Here is a 21,247-nt window from a genome sequence, read left to right on the forward strand (position 1 = left end):
AGTTTAATGCAGGAGTTTAAAACTTCACCTGAGATACGGTTCTGGTTTCAGCAATACAACCCCGCCATGGGCCAGGCCCTTTCCTGTACAAATGGGTGATATGTGTTGATCTTATGACAGGTGCATGACGTGTCAGATCCCCGGTGACACCAGAGATGCAAACTTCACAGGTGTCGTGGGCAGGCAGCTGGACAGGTGCCTCCTTGACAGCGTCATCTACAATGCTCACGCAGGCACAAACTAAACGGTGCTTGTAACCTTCTTGTTAGGGCTGAGGCTCAAGGTATGAAGTGTTTACTGAGCAAGCATGAAGACTTGACCTAGTCCCCATGTGAAAAGCCATGCATCTGAAATCTCAGCTCTTGAAGAATAGAGACAAGTAGATCCTGGAGCCCCCTGGATAGCCAGTCTAGTAGACTGGGTTAGCCCCGGGTTGCATGAGAAAAAGCAATGCAGGAGATGAAGAAGACACCCAAATGCACAGGTACACATCTACATGATCACATAACACACACACACACACACACACACACACACCACACTTACAGTGTGACTCTCTCTGGGCCAGAGTCCATTTCTAATTCAATCATCACAGCAGGCACATAGAAAGCCATAGTTGCTGCCCACATCAGTACTGTGACCTCTCAAGGTACATCCCACCTCTCCTGACTTTGCAGATTGCAGAAGGGCATTGTAAGGATGCAGTGTGGAGGCCCCCATCTGTCTGACCTGGTAATGTCACTGACTACAACAGCGTGTGTGTCTCAGACCATACGTGGAACTGGCAGTCAGGCCAGCGATACAAGGGCCCACGAAGCCCAGGTTTTGAAGACCTCCCAGAACCCTCTGTCCAACAAGCTTGTCCTCCCCAGACTGCGCCCCTCACTGCCATTCTCTAAAGCACAAAGCAGTCGGAGCTGTTGCCAGGCCTGGGCAGTGTTTGGAGAAAGCTTGGAGTAAGCAGGTCCCTGGCACTTTCCCAGCTTGTTCATTATTGCCCGAGTAGCCCTGGAAGCCAGCTGGACACAGCCACTGCTGGTCCTAGGCAGCTGCCTCAGAGCAGCGGGGCTGGTTGTCCAGTGCATCAGGGTGGCCAAACACCCAGGCTAATTCCAAGCTGGCATGTGTATGAGATAGCCCAGGATATGTCCCAAGCAGGAAGACACCTTTCAGGTCCTCACTCCTCCAGACTTCTGGCTGATTTTCACATCCAGGCAAGACCGGGAGGGAAACCCCACCCCTGCACATCTGTAAAGGGTGGTCCCCTGCAGTGACTGTTGCCTGGAATAGTGAGGCCAGACCTGTAGAAAGTGGGCAGGGAGCTCTTTGCTCCCAGCAGTGACTTACAGCACTGTGCTCAGACAGCTTAGGATGGCCCTTTTTTCTAGAAGGTTCTGGGTGCTAAGTTCTTCTCCTCAGGGGGTGTGCCAGGAATGCAGTGTCTTTACCCCATTATCCTTTCAGTCATCAGAAGTGCTGGCTCTTCTCTGACTCTTCCATGTCCTCTAGAGGCAGCTGTTCCTTGCCTTCCCAGTCTGCTCTCTGCCCCCAGGTCTCGCCTGGATGACTCTCCTCTGCCGAAGGTCATTCCTTCTATCCCAATGCAGTTTCTTGTTCTTCCATGTGGAGGACACTCCCTCTTCTATATACAGTGCCTTAAACCAGAAGAGCAATCCTAGCTATTCTGAATTAAAGCATTGATTTACAAGGAAGCTAAGCCTGACTCCCTCTTTACTAGGCAAGGTGTGCCCGCTCCCACACATGCCCACTTCCATGAGACACCCTCAATATACACTGCCACCTCCATAAGACACACCCACTTCCACAAGATGCTCCCATGCAGACACACACACTTTCACAAGACACTCCCACACAGACACATACAGTAACACGAGACACTCCCATGAACACACTTGATACTCCCACGAAGACATGCCTACCTCATAAAACACCTTTACACAGACACACCTACTTTCATAAGATACACCCACTTCTATAAGATAATCCCATGCTGACACACCACTTCCATAAGACACACCCATACAGACACACCTGCTTCCATAAGACACCCCATCACAGACACACCTACTCTTACACAGACATGTCTACTCTCACCCTGGCATTCTGTTGTTTCTTGGTCTCCCATGTCACTAACATGCCCCGGAGAGCAGAGCTAGTAAACCCTAAACTACCAGGTGTCACCTCGGTGTGCACCTGCCTGTACTAACAAGCTCTTTCTGTGGGTCTCATCCTGGGGACACCCGTAGGCCGATTGCTTGAGGGGAAGCAACTGCAGAGCTGCTTGCAGGCAACACCCCCCCTCCCAGAGCAGGCAGTGTGGCAGGATGCCCACCAACAGAGATGGCGTTCTTGTGTCTCTGTTGACTCAGTAGCACTGTGAGCCAAATAGTATTCCCCTTTGACAACTGAGGAAACTGAGGTACAGTGATAAATAAACAAGTGGCCCCACAAGTGGCACAGGTAAGATGCGGCATGGCAGATCCCTGGCGGAAGAGGATGCCATCCTGACCTTACCAACTCGCTTCTTGCTGGGCGCTTGGAAGCATCAGGGTGGACCCACACTGAAGGCTCTGAGGAATGCTCGTGGGGGTGTCCTCATGGGCCTCACAGTACAACCCAGCCCTTCCACCCAGGACACACCCCAAGGTGACCTTCTTGGGTCCAGAGCTGGGATTCTGAGCTGACTGTCCTTCAGCTGAGATCTGTGGAGGGCAGGGGCTGCATCCATGAGTGCACGCTTTGAGGAAATTGTTTCAAAGAGATATGATAGTATCAGTCAGTGGAGAAGTGGCTTGTCCCTTTTATTTGGATCATTTCCTCAGATTATTAGTCAAGCATTTACAAAGCCAGAGTTTGCTGTTCTGCCCTTTTCAAATCCACAGACTGGGCAGATTTTTATCTGCCATTTGAGGTCAGCATAATGGGAAAGAAATGCTTGTACCAGGACCTCTTTTTCTCCACCGTAGGGCCTCAAGTCTCAAGTAATTTAAGAATGACTGAGATGTGTGGACAGGATAGCAAACTCCTTCTTGTAGCCATGTTCAGACAATACACATCCCATTTTGAACAGGTCATCCCAGCTTTGCCCTCATAACTGAAATCTTTATTCTAATGGGGCTGGAGGGTACTGTGGGGTCCTCGGGACCCTGCCCTCACCCCTGGTGTCGCTGGGCTTATGTTCTGAGCTCATGCCCAGTAGCAGAATTTAAAAACAAATACCCAGGGCTGGAGAGATGGCTCAGTGGTTAAGGGAACTGGCTGCTCGAGTTCAAGTGTCAGTACCCACATGGTGACTTAAAACCACCTGTAACTCCAGTCGCAGGATATCTGATGCCATATTATGGCCTCTGTGGGCACCAGGAATGCATGAGTTGCATAGACATACATGCAGGTGAAATACACACAAAATAAAAATAAGTAAACCTTTAAAGAATAATAAGGTGGATAGCGTCACTGAGGACGAGACCCAAAATTATCTTCTGGAACATGCACACACCTGTACACACACACACACAGAGAGAGAGAGAAAGAGAGAGAGAGAGAGAGAGAGAGAGAGAGAGAGAGAGAGAGAGAAGAAAATAAAAAGGGAAAAAAGGCTCTCTATCCACTCTCCTCTATCACCCACCAGGTAAAAGAGGCCTGTGGGCTGGGGCTGCCTTGCCCCTTGATACTGTTCTCTGAAGGTCACTCTGACTCATCTGCCAGGCTGCTGGCAGCGCAGAGCTCAATTCCTCTACCTGTTGTCTGCTTTTCAGTTGCTGGGTATCCCTTTGCTTGCTCCCATCTGTTCCCCTTACTAATAATGCCTTTCTCCTTTCTGTCACCTCTAGTTCTGAGCATCGGCGAGGGTGGCTTCTGGGAAGGCAGCGCCCGTGGCCACATCGGGTGGTTCCCAGCTGAGTGTGTGGAAGAGGTGCAATGCAAACCCCGGGACAGCCAGGCAGGTAAGGTGGCCTCATGGGACTGGGTTGCGTCACAGCCGCTGCTTGGCTGGAATGTGTGGTGAGTGCCATGGTGGCTGAGGCCACACTGTGGAAGGAGGCCAGGTTACACTCCCAGCGCTGCTCTATATCCTTGCAAATGGTTTGGCTGGTTCTGTTCCAGTGGGCTCCATCTAAACCAGAACTACCTGGCAAGCTGGTATGCTGGTCCTGCTAAAGAGCAGTTCATTGCGGGTCTGGTGCAAACCTAGAGCATGAATTTGGGGTGTGTGTCCTTGCCCCTCAGGAGACTCTGGAGCTGAGTGAATGTCTTTTTTTCTGCCTCCAGATTGGGTGTTAGAATACAGATGGCTTTCCACTGAAGGGTGGGGCTCTCCAGACCCTCCCCAGGGGGTACCACACCGTGGCCACAGCCAAAACTGTTCTGGTACCATGCATTAGAACAGTTCCCCAAACCTGCCCTGCCTGAAAAGCCTTCTGATTGAAAAGGATTGATCTGATCATGATGCCAATGGCCACTTATATGAAATGGTCTGGGTAAAAAGCAGAGTCACCTGATATTTGGACAGAAGGGACTCCTTGGTGACGTGTGGCCACCTGTAAGGTCTGTTTCCTTTTGTGTGAACTCCTGGTTTGACAGTGCACCCCTAAAAGCAACCATGTTCCCTCTGTAGATAATTGGCTGTGCTGTCTGTGTAGACCCTGTGGTCACTGAACTTGGCTCTCGTGTGCCCTTCATGATGTATTCTGAGGTTCCCTGTCCAGAGCTCCTCAGGCAGTCCCCAGGTTCTGGTCAGTTCACCTGGGCCAGGGAGGATCTAAGAGCAAGTTTTGTGTGAAACATCCCCTGGCTCTGGGCTCGGTTCAGCCTGCCTGTTTTTTTTTTTTTTTTTTTTAAGTCTGTTGGGTACTCAGAAAGCTTCCTCTCTTGAGAACTTGGCCTTGAGACAGTATGGTCTGTGTATCCTAAGCCTCCCACTGTGGTGCTTCTCAGAGACAACTGATAGTTTATATTATGGAGTATCTACTACCTGACCCATGCCAGGCCCTTTTGTTTGCTTGCTTACTTTTTTTTTGTGGTCTCATGTAGCTGGCATCTAATTCCCCATACAGGCAAAGATGACCTTGAACCTCTGATCTTCCCGTCTTTCCACCCAAGCGCTAGGATTATAGGCGTACACCACCTGTTCATATGGTGCTAGGGATGGAGGGATGGAACTCAGGGCTTTGTGCACACTAAGCAAGCTCTCTATTCACTGAGCCCAGCCAGCCAGACCTTGAATGACAAGACTGGTAGAGGGTGGCAGATGGGCAGTGGGTCAGTGCGTGGCAGGAGCAGGTGTTGCTGGATGAGGTCATGAGAACACTAATGGCCAGGTATCGACTGTTCTGTCCTAACTCCTAACACCCATCCAGCCCTGGTCTGTTTCCAGCTTCCCCCAGCAAAGCAGGCTGCCCACCCCCATCAATGGCCTTGTTCTTACCCCCTGTCTGCTCAAGACCTGCTGTTTGGAGTGGGGACATCACTTCTTATCCTCTCAGAGCCACTGGGGTGCCCCAACCTGTGCTTTTTCATTGGAAACATTCTGTGAGCCACAGCTCAACAGGGAAGTCCTGGGAGTTTACAGAGGTCATTAGGTCACCCTGCTTTTTCCATCTTGTGGAATAATGACTTAGGTTGGAAGATGAAAAACAGCTTGCTCCACTTGTCTGCCCCTCCCCCCACTGGAAGTGTCCCTACAGACAGAAGAGCCTGCTACAGTGACACTTGACCTATGGCAGGTGCTTCCAGGGTGATGATGAGATTTCTTGTGGGACTCCATGCTCCCAGTCAGATCCAGGGTTAGTGCTGGCCCCAGAGAGCCATCCTTACATTCTGGGCAGCCTGGAAGCACAGGATGGATCTTGGCACTCTGCCCCAGCTATGTCACAGAGGAGAGATGTCGTATGAGTCTGTGTTAGCTGTTCCTGAGCACCTCCAGCTCTCACTGAGCATAGGAGGAAGAGTTAAATTGCACAGCTCTGGGCCTCTTAAGATCCTAAAAACTGCACAAGTTAGGGTCATCATCAGCACAATTGCATCACCTTGCTGTGTGGAAGTCAGAAGACGCAGGGGTCTCCCCTGGCTTCAATCAGGACATCAGTGGGACTGGTTCCTTCAGGAATCTCTGGGAAGGGAGCGTCTGTTTTCCCCTTTCCTGGCTTACAGAGGTTGCATCGTTGACTGAGGCCTTTCCTCACTTCTGAGGCAGCAGCTGTGGGTAGGGTCACTCTCTGGCTGTACCTTTCAGACCCTCTTGCTCCCTCCCTGTCACCACTTTTAGGACCCAGCCTGGAGAGGTCCAAGCTGCCTAATAAGCAGCTCCAACGCCATCTGCAATCTCACTTGCCTTTTAAGTCTCCATGTATTGATAGGGTGAGATCTCAGGTCCTGGGAGTTAGGATGTAGCATCTTTTGTGTGGGTGACCTTTTCTCCAAGGCCATTGACAAATGTGACCAAAATCAACTTTTTGTAACATAACTGTCTGTAAGTCCTGCCACCATCCCGAGAGAGTGGAAGATGGAGACAGCAGTTCGTGGGAGTGGAACCAGGCTGGGCTTCCAGGGCGGGAGGACTGCAGACAAACACGGTGTTTGACTAGCTCAAGAATGTTCTCACAGTGATGGAAAGGTCCCCCTGACTTCTGTCCAGCCATCCGTCCCATCCCACCAGAGGCAAGCAGCTTTCTGAATTCTGTCCCCACAGAGGAATGGTGTCTGCTGTTTATTCCAGGCCTGGTCTTGACTTTTCCATCCAGCCAGTGTCTACGATGTTGCACTGCGATAGCTTGTCTGTTGCTGCGTAGCATGCCCTTATTTATTATTTTATGTCAGCAGTGTTCTCCACTTTCCTGAAGATCGCTGATTGGCTCCTCTGTGTGAGCTGCTGAGCTCGTTTCCATTTCAAGTCTGTCTGGCTTCACTTTTCCTTACTTCCCTGGGTGAAAACCTGTTAGGTCACATGATAGGAACATGTTTAGTTTCATAAAAAAAAATGTTACAGGAGCCTAGGGAGATGACTCAGTCAATGGAGTGTGTCCTGTGTAGACCTGAGTTCCATCCCTAGAACCCACAAAACGAAGCCAGCTGTGGTGGTTCATGCCTGTAATCCCAGCACCAAGGGAGCAAAGACAGAATCATTGGCTAGACAGTGTAGCTCAGAGGGTGGGTCCCAGGTTAGTGACAGACCCCGCCTCAAAAGCAAGGCATATAGCATTGCTGAGGGTAACACCAGAGGTTATCTTCTGGCCTCTACATGCATCTGAGCACATGTGTGCCCCTGTGTAGATGCACATATGCACACACAAATACATGTAAAACTAATGGAAGGGAAGAAAAAAGGAAGGGAGGGAGGGAGGAAGAAAGAAAAGAAGGAAGGAAGAAAAATTGTAATAGAATCATCTGACTTTCCAGGCTGACACACACCCCCACCAGCAGAGCTGGAGCGGTCCAGGTGCTCTGCCTCAACACCAGCATTTGGCGGTGTCAGCCTCAGACAGCATCACTCTCCCACGGCAGCCTGGTGGGTGTGATGTCGCTCCTTATTGTGACAGTTGCCTGTACTTCCCTGATGGCTTTTGTGGTTAAGCCCCTTCTGCCTGGCATAATTTCCTCTGAGAGGTCTCTGTCTGTTTGGGGGAGGGGACTTTTAAATGAAGTCCAACTTATCCCTCCCCCCTTGCATAGTTAGTACTTTCTGTAGCTTTTGTGGGGAGTGGGTCAGACACGGGAAATTTGAAGACCTTGACTATGCATAGAATCCAAAAGATGGTTCAAATGTTTCAGTGTTTCCAGCCAGCCAGCTCTTTCCACACAAGGTTGGCTCTGTGAGAGCTGTGGGGTCCCTTTGTCTCTGTACATGGCAAAGACGAAGTGCCCTTGAACATTCCACAGAAGAGGCAGATAGTTCAAGGGCTAAACCCCACAAGAAGGGGCATATGCAGGGCGCTTTCTGCTGTAGGCGGGACAGTGAATTCCTGTCACCCAAGGAAGGTTGTCAGAGGCTGAGGACCAATGGCAAAGTGAAATGGTGACCTTCGAGTATTTTTAAATTTTTATTATAATTTTACGTGTGTGAGTAAAAGTATAAAAGTGAGGCCTTTTGCCTGCATCCATATTTGTTTGGCTTCCACTTCCACATCACCGTTCATCATCAATGAAGTCAAGACAAACTCAGACAGGGAAGTAACTTGGGGGCAGGAGCTGACGCAGAAGCTGTGGAGGCTCGCTGCTTACTGGCTTATTCTCCAGGCCTTGCTCAGTCTGCCTTCTTATAGAACCCAGGACCACCAGCCCAGGGATGGCACCACCCACAATGGGCCGGGCCCTTCCACATCAATCGTTAATTAAGAAAATGCTCTACAGCTTTGCCTACAGCCAGATCTAATGGAGGCACTTTCCCAGCTGGGGCTCGCTCCTCTCAGGTGACTTCGGCTTTCATCAACTTGGCTTGAAATTAGCCAGCGCGCTTCCCTTACAGAGGTTACTTAATGGGTAGTTTCTTTCATGTAGCTTGTGAAGGTTTATGATGATGAAGGGTCTGTAGAGATTATGACCATAATATTCACTTTTTTTTTTCTCTGTGTGAGAGGTAACAGCATGGCCCAATTTACAAACTCTCACTTACTCTCACACATCAGCCCATGGAGTTGGCAACATAGAGTAGCCGGTGACAACAGTGCTGTGTGTGTGGCGGGCGGCACTCTAGAACTTTCCAGTAAACATATGCCTGTCCCTCTGCCATCTTCCCGATGTGCAGGCTCCTTAGGTTGGGATAGCATCTTGTTCTTCTTTTCCCTACATGGTACATGCCAAGGATAAGGTGATGGCCGTTGGCTCCTTCTATCTGTGCAAATATAGTGCTGCAATAGAGCAGAAAACAGGCCGGCTGTTGTCTAGATTTTCAAGTCTCATACCTGTATCAGGCAGCATCATGTCAGCTGCTGTAACAAATAGGCCTCATGTATGAGGCAGCACCCCGACTCCTCAGGCGACTGAGATATCAGTTTCCTTGCTTGTTGACTAGAACTTATGGAATGGGTATCAGCTGGATCCTTCTCTTGTCCTTCCTGTGTGTGACTTTGATAACAAAGGCAGTTCCTCGGCCGTGGAAAGCCTGGGCCAGGGGCCTACCCACTGGTGACTGTGCTTCCCTGTCAGCATCGGATCAGTCTCCAGGATTGATCTCTTGATGACTGTGTTCCACTGCCCACAATAGCCACTAAGTATTTTCTGATGTGACTCACAGTCCTACGGTGTGGGTCCTTTACAGAACACACGGCTAAAAGTCTTCGTGTTGCAACAGCAGCCCTTCAGCCATTGGTTTAGATTTTCAGGTGGCTCTTGTGATCTTCAAAGTAAACTTGGGGTTGGGGATGAATGAGGTGATGGTCCCATTTTACAGATGAGGGCGAGAGAGGTATCTGTTTAGTAAGTACTGAGCCAGCACCTGAATATAGATGGGCCTGAGTCAGAGGGTCTGTCCTTTCACCAAGAAGGCTGAGTATCTACAGAACATCAGCCACCCTAGGGGATGACAAGATTCAGTAGCTGTGGAGTTGGGCAGTCCTGAGGTCATGGCAGCATCAGTAATGGCCATGGTGGTGCTACTCATGGTGGGAAGGGTATGGTTGACAGCTGTTGGTGTTCCATCATTCTGTAATGATGTTGGTGGTGGTGATGGTCATGGAGATGGTGACAACGACGATCACGGTGGCAATGATGGTCATGGTGAAGACCATGATGGTCATGGTGATAATGGGCATGGTGGCAGTAATACTGATAATGGTCATGGTGATGGCAGTAGTGATGATGGTGGTGGTGATGGTTCTGTAAATGATAGTGATGATGGTGGTGGACATGGCAGTGCCAATGGTAAAATCAGTGATGGCTGTGGTGAGGTCAGTGATCATATGGTTGCCAGAGTGTTAAAGCAATGACAAAGGGATAATACTAACAAAGTCTGGCACACCAGCTCGGGGAGCCTTGCTGTTATGAGCACAGACAGAGTGTTCTGCTCTTCCCCTGCCACTGCCCAGTGCTCCCTCCTTTCCCAGGAGGCCCCTAGACTGCTCTGTGCACCCCAGAACTTAACATTTGGTTCTCTAATTCTTCTCTTGGTGTAGCAGGCTCCCTTGAGAAAGTCACTTTGCCTTTGTGTATATTAACTTTCTCCTCTGCGATGCAAGCGTTTTCTGAATACATCCTTTAGTGGATATAGAGACACCTGAGATGGCTGCATGGGCAGAAACTCCATCGATATCCTCCATCCCTTCCTCCCATTTAAAATTAGGGGGCAGGGGTCACAGATGGGTCCCACCATGCCCAGAAGCTGCTATGCTCTTAGCTGCTGTGTGCCTTACATCATTGCTCCTTTGATACGTCCATTCCTCCGCCCAGAATTAGTTCAGGGCTTTGGCCCATTTATCTTTTAGGTCGTCTGTCTATTTCTTGCTGATTCAAGGGTCCCTCTTCACACCCTCCAGAAGCAGGTCTTGAGCTGGTGATGTTCGTTCGTTGGAGCATGGGGTACTCTACTGTGATGACTGTTGATCCTCTGTGACTCAGAGGAGGCAGGAGTAGGTCTCGTGACTCCTGTGGGCAGTGGGGCCAGCTCCTCTGTAGTCCCATTTCCTACTTTCTGCTCAAATGCACACGGAGGCTCCCTCCTGTCTGTGCAAGGGATGCCAGCTTCCTGTTTTAAACACACTAAAGTACTCCCTTCAGAAACACAAGAAGTGGGTTGGCTATGGCTGGAAGCCCAGCAGGGGAATGGGGCTGACTGCACCACACCCCTCATTTGGAGAAGCCCCTTCCCCGGACTGAGTATCCCTGAGAATGTCAGGGCTACCTGGCTGTGGGGAATTTTGGATATGGGCAGGGTCTGAACAGTGAGGCCCTTAGAGACCCCTCCCCTTGTGAAAACTCTTCTCTGGCTGTGACAAAGATCCTGACCCAAATAAGAGCACCCAGGCTCCCCTAAACCAGCCTTGTTAGTATGGAAACCTGACCCGGATGTCTTTCATAGCTTTTCTCTGATCCCTAAAGCAACTTTATCACCCCATTGTGTACCCCAAGAAGGAGGTCAAGAGAACCTGAACTGCACATTTGGGCTCCCAGAGTCCATCGTTGTAGACCAAATGAAGCTCTCTCATTCCTTACTTCCACTCAACAAGACCCAGCACAGACCACAGTGAAGACAAGAACCCAAAGGCATGGATACCCCAGAGCTCTGACTGCCCCTGTACTCACACACAGATCTCTGTTTAAAAGGTAAAGCAGTTTTGTCTTTAAAAGTCAGCATTGGGCTGGAAAGATGGCTCGGGGGTAAAGAGCACTTGCTGCTCTTGCAGATGACCTGGGTTCTGTTCCCATGGCCCACACCAGGCAGGACATGCCTGCCTGTAACTCCAGCTCCAGGGGAATCTAATATTCTCATCTGACTTCTGTGGGCACCTGCATTCATGTAATGCATACACACACACACACACACACACACACACACACACACACATTAAACAAACAAGCTTGTGGGGGTGAAGGCATAGCAGGCCAGATGGGCATGGTGATGCACACCTTTGACCCCAGTGCTCCAGAGGCAGAGGCGGGTGCATCTCTAAGTTTGACGATAGCTCAGCTTCTCTTAGAGAGTTCCACATCAGCCAGGACTATATAGTGAAATCCCATCCCCCTCCAAAAGTAAATCAACATTGGACCCCAAGGTCTTCATGGGATTGGAGATACTGGGACTCCTGGATCCTCTGTGCTCAACACTGTGCTGTGAGCTTAAGCCTGGTGCTCCAAGGAGGTTAGCTGAATTTCTGGAGCTCTGACTCCTTTTTGCTCATGGCTCCATCCAAACCTAGGGTCTGCTCAAGTCACTGTCCTTTATTCTTTCAACCAGAGGCACAAGCTGAGGAGAGTTCTCAGCCTCAGTAGTTGAAAAGCCTTGCATGGATCACCTTCAGGCACAGCTGGATCGAGGTGCTCACATAATATACCCAGGGAGGACTCTCTAACTCTGGACACTTTTCTCTCCACAGAGAACTCGTCTTCTGTTCTGTTTGGCTTTCATGTGTTCCCTGGCAACCACAAGCCTGATGTCCTTGTAGATTCCAAGTCCAGGACAAAGACATTCGCTAAGCTTAGCCCTCGCCCTGTGATGGGCTCAGTGGGGCTGGTTTGAGTCACGAGGCTGGTCTGGGGGAAGGGCTGGAGGGAGGGGAGCTGTGGTATCAGGAAAAGTGGCTGGGGAAGAAGAACGCAGGGAGGATGGCACAGTAAGGACAGACAGTGGGGCTTCCGTGGCCAGAGGGCAGTTTGTCTTGTGGCAAATGTCTGATGATTAGAGAGGGCATTGCCCTGCCTTTGTAGCCACAGGAGATCCTTACCAAGGACGTAAAGATGTGGCATGTGGTCTTCACTTCTCTGGGAGCAGGGTTGATGGTGTCCCTTGATCACATACTTTCTGTTAGTCACCGCGTGTGTAAGCCCTCCACAATCTCGCAGTGGCTGGGTGGCCTCTTCCAAAATAGAACATGTCTGTTATCTTTAGAGCCGTTAAAAATACAGGCAAATGACTCCATTAGCACAATTGCAATCTAAAATATTAATAAGAAACCCCAGCCAGCTTCCAAAGGAGCAACTAACTGCTCCCTAAAGGGACATAAAATAAATATGAAGACTTGCAGTTCTGCCTGCTAACGACTGTGTGTTTGTTAAACAGCCAGGTACATGCACACACCCACACATGCACACACATACATACACATAAAACCCCACCCTATCTTTTACGACATTTTATTAAAATATACTCAGAGCTGCTTTGGGGAAGGGGGTTGGGGATACTGTTTCTTAGCAGCTGCTCGGGATTTTAAATACCGGTTTCCATGCCAGAGTTTGCCCCCGAAATAGAGTTGTACCATTTCTGTGTGATGTTTTGGGTCATGTTGGGAGGATTTGGTCTTTGGCTTTCCTGTGGGACCCAGGCCTTCCTCGCCTCCTCCCAGGAGCAGTAGTGGACTGTTCTGGGTTACCATGGCAACCTGGAGATACTGGGTAGCAGCCCTGCCCTTCTTCCTTGTAGCCCTTCCTGCCTGCCACTCTGCTGGAAAGTCACCTTGAGCCCAGTCACCTTGCACAGGCTTCTGAGGGAGAAAAGCCCAGATGCTCATAGGCAGGGAACATCCTCAGTGTTTCAATGGACCACAGTGGGAAGGAGAGTAGGCTGGGGATATGGTTGTGCTACTTCACTTGTCTATCCCGTAGCCTTGGTGTCTAATTCCTTACAGCCCCAGAGGTAAGAGTCAGGAATCTAGGGCTGCGGGTGAGGTGGGGGGAGGTCTAGGTTAAGGGCTTCCCCCAACTGATGGAACTTGCATCCTGGTATCCTCACCTGCCCTCTCTCCCCTGTGTAGCAGCCCCACTCTCACAGTCATCTCTGACCTTCCCTAAGCACTCAGTCTTTAAACATGGCCAAACCAGGTTTGAGGCCTTGAGTGGGAGCAGTGTTAGTCAGGCACAAAGATAAGGGGGTAAACACTGAGACCAGCTTTTTCCCTGTGGACAGTAATGTCCCCCACTCAGCCTTTCCCACGTATGAGGTAAAGATAGTGGCTGTCCCTTGTCTTGTGATTGGTATTGGCCAGGCTGCACGCCTGCCTCCTGTCAGATTTGGAATCCCCCTTTGGAGCTGCCTCAGCTCCATTCTTGGGTCAGTGGATACAATTTGGGTCCCCAAGCCCATTGAAAAAGCAAAGGCATGTTTCCAGCCTTTGATTTAAAGACACAGGCCCAGTCACCAGAGCCTGTGACAGTGCTGTCTAGCTGTGCGCAAGCTGCTTAGCCTCTCTGAACCTGTACTGAGTGGTACTGAATGCACTGTGTTGACAAAGAGCTGCTGTGGGGGAAGATGGATCTCTGAGGAAGTCACTAGGTGTGGTGTGGCCCTCCTGTCCCTACTATCCCTTGTGCCACATCTCCGGTATGATGGGTCCAGTGTTAGGACCTATTGTAAAACAGCACTGTTGTTAAAGTGCCTTCACTACTTTGGGGTGGAGTCTTGGGTCTACACTGGTTAGCTTTGGTGATGTGCATGCTGAGCTGGGCTTTTATTCAATCAAATGCCTCAAGAAGCCAGTGGTGAGTGCCTGGGTGGTGGTTCATAAGCACCTGCAGGCAAAATGAATTGGTAGGGCTATGACAGAAAGGACAAGGAAGGTGCATCTGGCTTATGGCAGAGCTTCCCACACCCTACATGGCCACAGAGAGAGATACCAAGGAGAGGCAGAGAACTGATGGGTGGATGGATGGCAGAATGGAAGAGTAAATTGGTGATGAATGGGTTTGTAAATAGATATGATAGATGGATAGTGGATGAATAGCTGGATTTAAAGTGGGTGAGTGGATGGATGGATGGGTAGATGGATGATGAGTGGATGGGTGGATGGCTGAGAAAATGGATGGTTGGAAGGTAGATGAGTTGATGGATAGATGGGTAGATGGGTGAATGGGTGAGTAGGTGGTTGGATGAATGGAGTGGTAAGTAGGTAGGTGGATGGATGGATTCATGAATGGATGAGTGCTGTGTGAGTGGCTAGGTGGGTAGATGGATGAGTGGATTTGTAGGTGGCTGAGTGAATGAGTGAATGGGTTGGCAGATGAATGGGTGGATGGTAGGTGGATAGATAGGTATCTGGGTGGCAGACTGTACACCCATTTCAGTTTTGTTACCACTCCCATTTTGCACCCTTCCAGTGGACCCCCTGAGATGTTTCAGAAGTCCTAGGGTCTGTGGAACCAAGGTCAGCAGAGGTGTATAGGAGACTCTGGGCAATGCCATTAACATCATTGTCCTTCCACTTAGGGTAGTTTGGGTTCTGTACCTGGGGCTTGTTTAGATACCACTTCCCATCAGCTAATTCAGGGCCTCAATGACCGCCTACCCTACATGCCCTGCTAGACCCGAGAGTCTTCAGCCTGCAGGCCTCACCGATTCTTCTCACTACCTGATGAGTGTCTGGGTTCTGTAGTGTTTCAGAAGGCAGGCAAGGTCATGCACCCACAAGGGGGAATGGGCATTCCACGTGTACTGGTGGTCCTACTGCCATGCCATTTGTCAGTGGGAGTGGGGAGAGGCCTGGGGGCCCACTTTGGCACCAGTGCACCCAGTTCTGGGACAGTGAGACAGACTGGGAGTCCCCTGGAGCTGGGGCAGAAATGGATGCCTCATGCCACCCCCAGAGCTGCATATCTTTCTGGAAAATGAAGGCTGTCATATGGCGCTCTGCTAGTGAATGGAGATGTTGTTTTTGGCTTCTCTGAAATAGGCGATGGGAAACAGACCCAGAGATTATGAATAAACATTGGCTTATGGGGGCTGCGCACTGCTAATGGCAAAACCTCCACACTTAGAGATTAAATTTAAGATGTGCATATGGAAAGAGGCTATGGAAGGCCAGATTCCTGCTTGAGCAAATCTTACAGCCACTGTGGTAGGGTGCACTGCATGGCCCCTGTCCCTACCCAGGGTCGTGAGCTCAGAAGTACCAGGGTCCAGGAGCCCATGTTCTCTAAGGGAGCCAGGGAGCAGGGGCTAGCTGGGAACTACCCACTGGCATGGACTAGAGCCAGTGTATGACTTCAGCCAAAGCGCCTTCTGAAGTCTTCAGGGTGGTTAATAAAACCACGTTGCAGAATTAACTTCTGGTGGTTAACCATGGCCTGTCAGATGAGCCCTGAAGAGCTCTGAGGGGCATCTGGGTGTGGCCACCTGTGTTTTGTTGAATTGTACTATAATCGTCATATCAAAGTTTATCCCTTTAAAGTAGATTTTTGAATATATTTGCATAGTTCTAAAAACCTCAGTGCATCAAATTCCAAAATGCTGTAGCGCCTTAAGCATAAAGCTGACATCCAAACACCTCATCAGCCTTTGGCAGCCATCAACCCTCCTGCTGGCTCCGGGCAGTTCATGTCATGGAATTTATCAGAAGATAGTCTCTCACAAGTTACTGTTTTAATTTAGCAAAAGGCTCATCATCCCTTTTTGTGGCTAATTCCTCTTCATCTGCATGCACATGCTGCATCTTATCAGTCAAGAGCTGATGAACATTTCACTTGTTTCCATCCTTTGGTTGTTGTGAAATTGTTTATAGCTGTGAACGTTTAGGTACAGGTTTTGGTTAGAGTCTATTCAGTTCTCTGGGGTTTATATCTAAGGGTAGAAATGTTGGGTTGTCTAATTGCTATGTTTAGGGGGGAGAGGGAGAGAGAAGAAAGAGGGGGGAGGGAGGGAGAATTGTGTATGCATGCGTGTGTTGGTGCACACGCACATGAGGAAACCAGAAGAGGACATGTGGTGTACTGCTCTGTCACTGTCTACCTTCTTCCTTTGAGAACTTGGAGCTTGGCGGGTGACCTGCAAGCCCCGGTGAGGCTCCTGCCCCACACAGGGCTGAGGTTACAGGTGTGCATGAAACCACCACCAGTTTGGTTTTGTTGTAGTTGTTGTTGTTGTTGTTGTTGTTGTGTGTGTGTTTTATGTGGCTCTGGGGTTTTGAACTTGGGTCCTTATGCTTTGGGGGCAAGCACCCTTACCTCCTGAGCCATCTCATCAGTCCTGTTTAACATCTGAGAGCCCTCCAGGCTGTGGTTGGCTGTGACTGGCATCAGTGAGTGGCTTTGCTCTGTGAAAGCCTTCACAGTGTCACTCCTTCCCCCGGGACACAGCTCTTTGAACTGAAGGTATAATGCTTCCTCGATTCTGTTAGTAAGAGATTGTGTGGACAGGCACTTGGGGTGGGGGTGGCTATCTCTCCTTAGCAATTAGGGAGCTCAGGAGGTCAAGGGGAGTATGTTTTCATTCCTTACAGCCTTGTAAGGAGGGACCCGTCCATGGTGCTGAAGCACGAACGTGGGAGACAGAATACACCTGCTCTCGGGCCAGCAAAGCTTGGCTTCCCAGCCAGCCCACATACCACCTGCCTCTTGCTTATTTGATGCTGTTGAAATTCCTACTGTTTTGGATGAAGGGTCCTGTTGTCACCCTGCACCAAGCCTTACAAACTTGTCATTAGGCTTTGCTGGCCCCAAGCTCCCTCCATGGGTCCCCTAGAGATCCTTACCAATAGACCTCTGGGGAGGGCCACACAGATTAAAGGTCACCTGTTCTAAGTGCTCCTGGAGCTGGCCACAAATGCTGGTAGTAGAGGCAGGCATGGACTGAGGAGTTGGGTGCCGGCTGCTGAGGTGTAAATCCAGCTCCTGGACTTACTGAGCTGCTAAATCTAAGGTGCCACGTGCTGTGGGTGAGGGCAGCTCTGTCCATTCTGTCCTCTCTTGGCCAGAGCTGAGGGCATGCACCAGGGCCCCACACACCAGGGCACTCGCTCACATCCCCTTCAGGTTCTTGGGCTTTGATTAGAGCACTCGTCTTAAGCTCCAGCTGCACAAGGCTGCTGGCTCCCCTGCGAATGGCGTCCACCCCAGCACAGCTGCCCCACACACGCTCTTGACTTACACAGCCGTGCCCCTTGTCACCTCCACATAATGGGCCAAGATGTAAATGTGCCCTTCACTTGAATCCAGAAGGTTCTGACACTCTGACTTACCGAAGGACCCCAAGGCAAAGGAAGAAGAGATGTCTGAGCAGCAGAGACTAGAACACCCTCCCCGAGGGTCACGCCAGCAGACACTCAGCGGCAGGGCCTTTCCTGGGGCCCAGATCATCTGTCCAGCTGCAAGGAACCATCCAGAAGCCCCACTGGCCCACATGCTCTTCCGAAGCTGGGTGCAGGGGGGCAGTGAGGGAGCGAGCCCACCCATCCAGCTTTGTACCCTTGTGTGAGCCAGCTGGCATCTCCCGTGAAGCACAGAACCGTGGTCCTCACAGAACACTAGAAGAGAGACACCCATGCACACATTCATGGCAGGGTGCGGAGACATGCCACAGTGTGTATGTGCATGTGAACACACGTGCCTGGTGACACACATGTTCATGAGGGTTACACGTATAGACATGTATCTATACATGAGTGTGCACATGACATCACTTATACACACACTTATGTGTGTCCAGCTGTCCTCGCTGCATTCAGACCTACAATGAGTGTGTGCATGACATCACTTGTACCTGTATGTGTGTACATGCATGGTGCTTAAACGAACATGTATCTGTGTGCACACACACAGTGCAGCTGCACGTATGTTCACATGTTTGGTGCCTGCGCCTGCTCATGTGTGCACACGATTTACTCCTTCACATGTGTGTGCGTGTCCTTCATACCTGCACGCATGTGCGTGTGTGTCTGCATTCTGTTTCCTGCCCCATTTCTGAAGCCTAAGGCACGCCCCACTCAGGCTCACCGTGTCCTCCCCGAAGTCCGGTAGATGCGCAGCTCCGTACTATTTGGGGCTGAGCTGTCCTTGAGTTCTGGCACAGATACAAAGCCCTGATGACGACCTGACCCAGTTCCCATTCCTGAAGCTCTGGCTTCCCTCATGGACAGTCCTAGAAGGAGTCTGATTGCCAGGGTGACTGCCTCATTTGTCATCCAAACGGGGCCGCTTCCAAGAGCAAAGGAGAGCAGCAGATCTGTGGCCGCTGAGGGAATCGGCTGACCCACTTTCAGCAGGAGCTGAGGTTTCCTGGCCTGATGCAGGCAGCACTCCCCCTCCAGGCACAGAAGGCAACTACTCACGTACTCTCCTACCCCCTACTGTCCAACAGAGGCTGCTCTAGGCGCAGAGCTGGATTCCAGGCAGGAAGTCTGTCGCTGAGTGACATTTGGGGAAGGGCTACATTTCCCTGTAAACTGGGCCTGCTGAGGAGGCTGGTGCAGGCTGCTGATGAGTGGCCATCACCTAGCAAGGCTGCGTGAGGGATATGTAGAGATATAGGGGTCTCCTTCTACCTTTGAGAGATCATGCCAGCAGGATAGTCAGCTCATCCTAGAGGGTACCATGACACTGAGGGTAGGGAAGGAAAGGAGACAGGGGCTCAAGCCGACATGAACACCCAGGGCTTCCTTCCACCCTTCTGGCTGGCCAGGTCAGCCCAGAGATGTCATGCAGGTTCCTGCCAGAATGGTGACAGCCCTGCCTCTGTGCCTGTGACATGTCCCACCCACAGCCACCTATGGAAAGGGCTCTTCTAAGGGTGGGCTTGTAAAACTAATCAAGGTCAGAGCCTGGACCCTGGCAGCTCCAAAAGGCCAGGGTTGGCCACCCATCTTCAGTGAGCCAGTTAGAAGATCTAAATTAATAGTGAGAAACAAGAAAGGGAGATGTATTCAATGTGGCCACACTGGACACAGGGACAGAGATGCAGGGGACACCCTAGCCCATCTCCAGGGTCCTGGTGGAAATTTCAGTTTATTGGGGGTCCATTGTCTCAACAGTCTGGTAGCCAAAGGAGTGCAAATGTCTCAGAATATCTTCATTCCTGCCCAGGCAGGCCAGCGTTGCAAGCTGAGCAACCTGGATGGCTTGCCTTCTCTGAACGTCCCCTCCTGTTTGAAAGCCCCAGGCAGACATTGACCCCTCCGCAGGTTCTAGTGAAAGTGTAGATGGTCCCTGTGAAGCACCAAACAGCTCCTCATGAAAGAGGACACTTAAATAACCCTTAGTGTTCGCTTGGGGGCACCTATAGTCGCCTCACAGTGAAGCCATGCTATATAGGTAGGAGTGCTTGAGGCTCTGGACAGACAGATACCGGGTGTGGTCACCCCAAGCCACCCAGGAGCAGGCCATACTACCCAGCTCAGGCCATGTCAGCGATGGCCTGGAGGCTGCCTACTCACCCCTCAGGCCTGCTCTTCCTGATGGAAAGCTTGGCTCTCCCTCCCCCAGGTTAGTTGATATTGCTCTCCTGGCATCACCTCAACCCACCAGTGGTGGAGCAGCCCCCCTTGGAGCCCATCACCATCTACCCTCACACCTGCAATGTGCATTTGCAGAGCCTGGTTCTGTACTTACAACCCATGACAGGTGAGTCCAGGGAGGTCAAGAAGCAAGCAGGAAAGGAGCACCAGTGGCTGCTGTCCATTAGCTGCCAGCAGCCCTGAAAAAGAAGAGATGGGATAGCATACAGGCAGCGTACAGAAGCACACTGGGGCCATCTGTCAGCCCCTCAAACCCTAGAAACCCAGAGGGGGACCCTGTTTTTGTCCCTGCAGCCCACTGCCATTGGCTCCTCACCACCCTGCCCTCTCTCCTTTTCCACACACCTCATTGCCCCATGTTTTCCCCACAGCTTTTTGTTTTCCTTCTGCAAGTGAAGCCTTCGGGGAAACCAGCTTATAAATGGTCATGGTCTCTTACCGCTATATGGGCCCCTGGGATAGAACTCTAACGGTCAAACATGGAGGCCAGGGCCTTTTCCAGCCAAGCCATCTCGCTGGCCCCAGTTGGAAACCATGACCCTTGCTTTGAAAAACAGAGTGCGTGTTGGAGATTAAGATGCCAAAGGCTGCAGGGACAGCCCCTCCACAGCCTGGTTCCTGAAGTTCAAGGCTGCTATCTGTCTGAACAAGGAATGAAGCATCAGAATGTCCTGTGCCTCTCTGCGGCCCAGCCTCGGATCACTGAGTGCTGCCTGTACTATTCCAGGTGAAAATGCCCTTCCCATTGGGCTGCCCTGGCTGATCCCTTCTAGCTCAGCAGAGAAGGAGAGGGGAATGGTGAAGGTCCTTCCCCTCCCCTGCAGGCTCAGCACCCCTTCAGCCCTCCTGGTTTTCTTCATGGCATGAGGCCTCCTTGGCTCTTATGGCTTCTTTGGGCCACTCTGTTTTTGTTTCTCAGGAGGTAGTAGGGCTTTATCTGCCTTGATCATGACCTTCTAGTCAGAGTCCTGTGGGTGTCCAGGCTCTGTGAGCATCCATCCTGTATATGAGCTGGGACTCATGTCTACTCACCATGTGCTATCTGCTTTACATGGCCCCTGCTGGCTCTAGGGGCAGCTCAGACCCCACGGTCAGGCTTCTGTCACTCAGCACCATGTCCTCTGGGCCCCTTCAGACATGAGACTTTATTCTCCATGCATGTCTGAGGACTCACCTTCCTAGCAGCACATGTAGGAGGATTTAGACTTCCTGTCTTTAATAAGTCAGGGTTTATAATCTTGTGAGAATAGAATTGCCCTGGAACATTGTATGTTTGCGTATGTGTGTGTATACATGTGGGGAAGTCACCCCCTCTCCGTGTGTGTGTGTGTGTGTGTGTGTGTGTGTGTGTGTGTGTGTGTGTG

At 50.8% G+C, this 21,247-nt stretch overlaps 1 protein-coding gene across 4 annotated transcripts in view; it reads left to right on the top strand.

The window, feature by feature from the left end:
* Positions 1-21,247, top strand: part of Shank2 (SH3 and multiple ankyrin repeat domains 2) — a 435,405-nt gene that overhangs the window by 198,913 nt on the left and 215,245 nt on the right. For all 4 annotated transcript variants that reach the window (XM_055614761.1, XM_055614759.1, XM_055614760.1 and 1 more), the window contains one exon: positions 3,852-3,965. In XM_055614761.1, coding sequence (XP_055470736.1) covers positions 3,852-3,965 — 114 coding nt within the window. The remainder of the gene's footprint in view (positions 1-3,851; positions 3,966-21,247) is intronic.

Source organism: Psammomys obesus, unplaced genomic scaffold (genome assembly GCF_907164565.1).
Source record: "Psammomys obesus unplaced genomic scaffold, mPsaObe1.curated_primary_1811, whole genome shotgun sequence".
In the NCBI taxonomy this organism is placed as follows: Eukaryota; Metazoa; Chordata; class Mammalia; order Rodentia; family Muridae; genus Psammomys; species Psammomys obesus.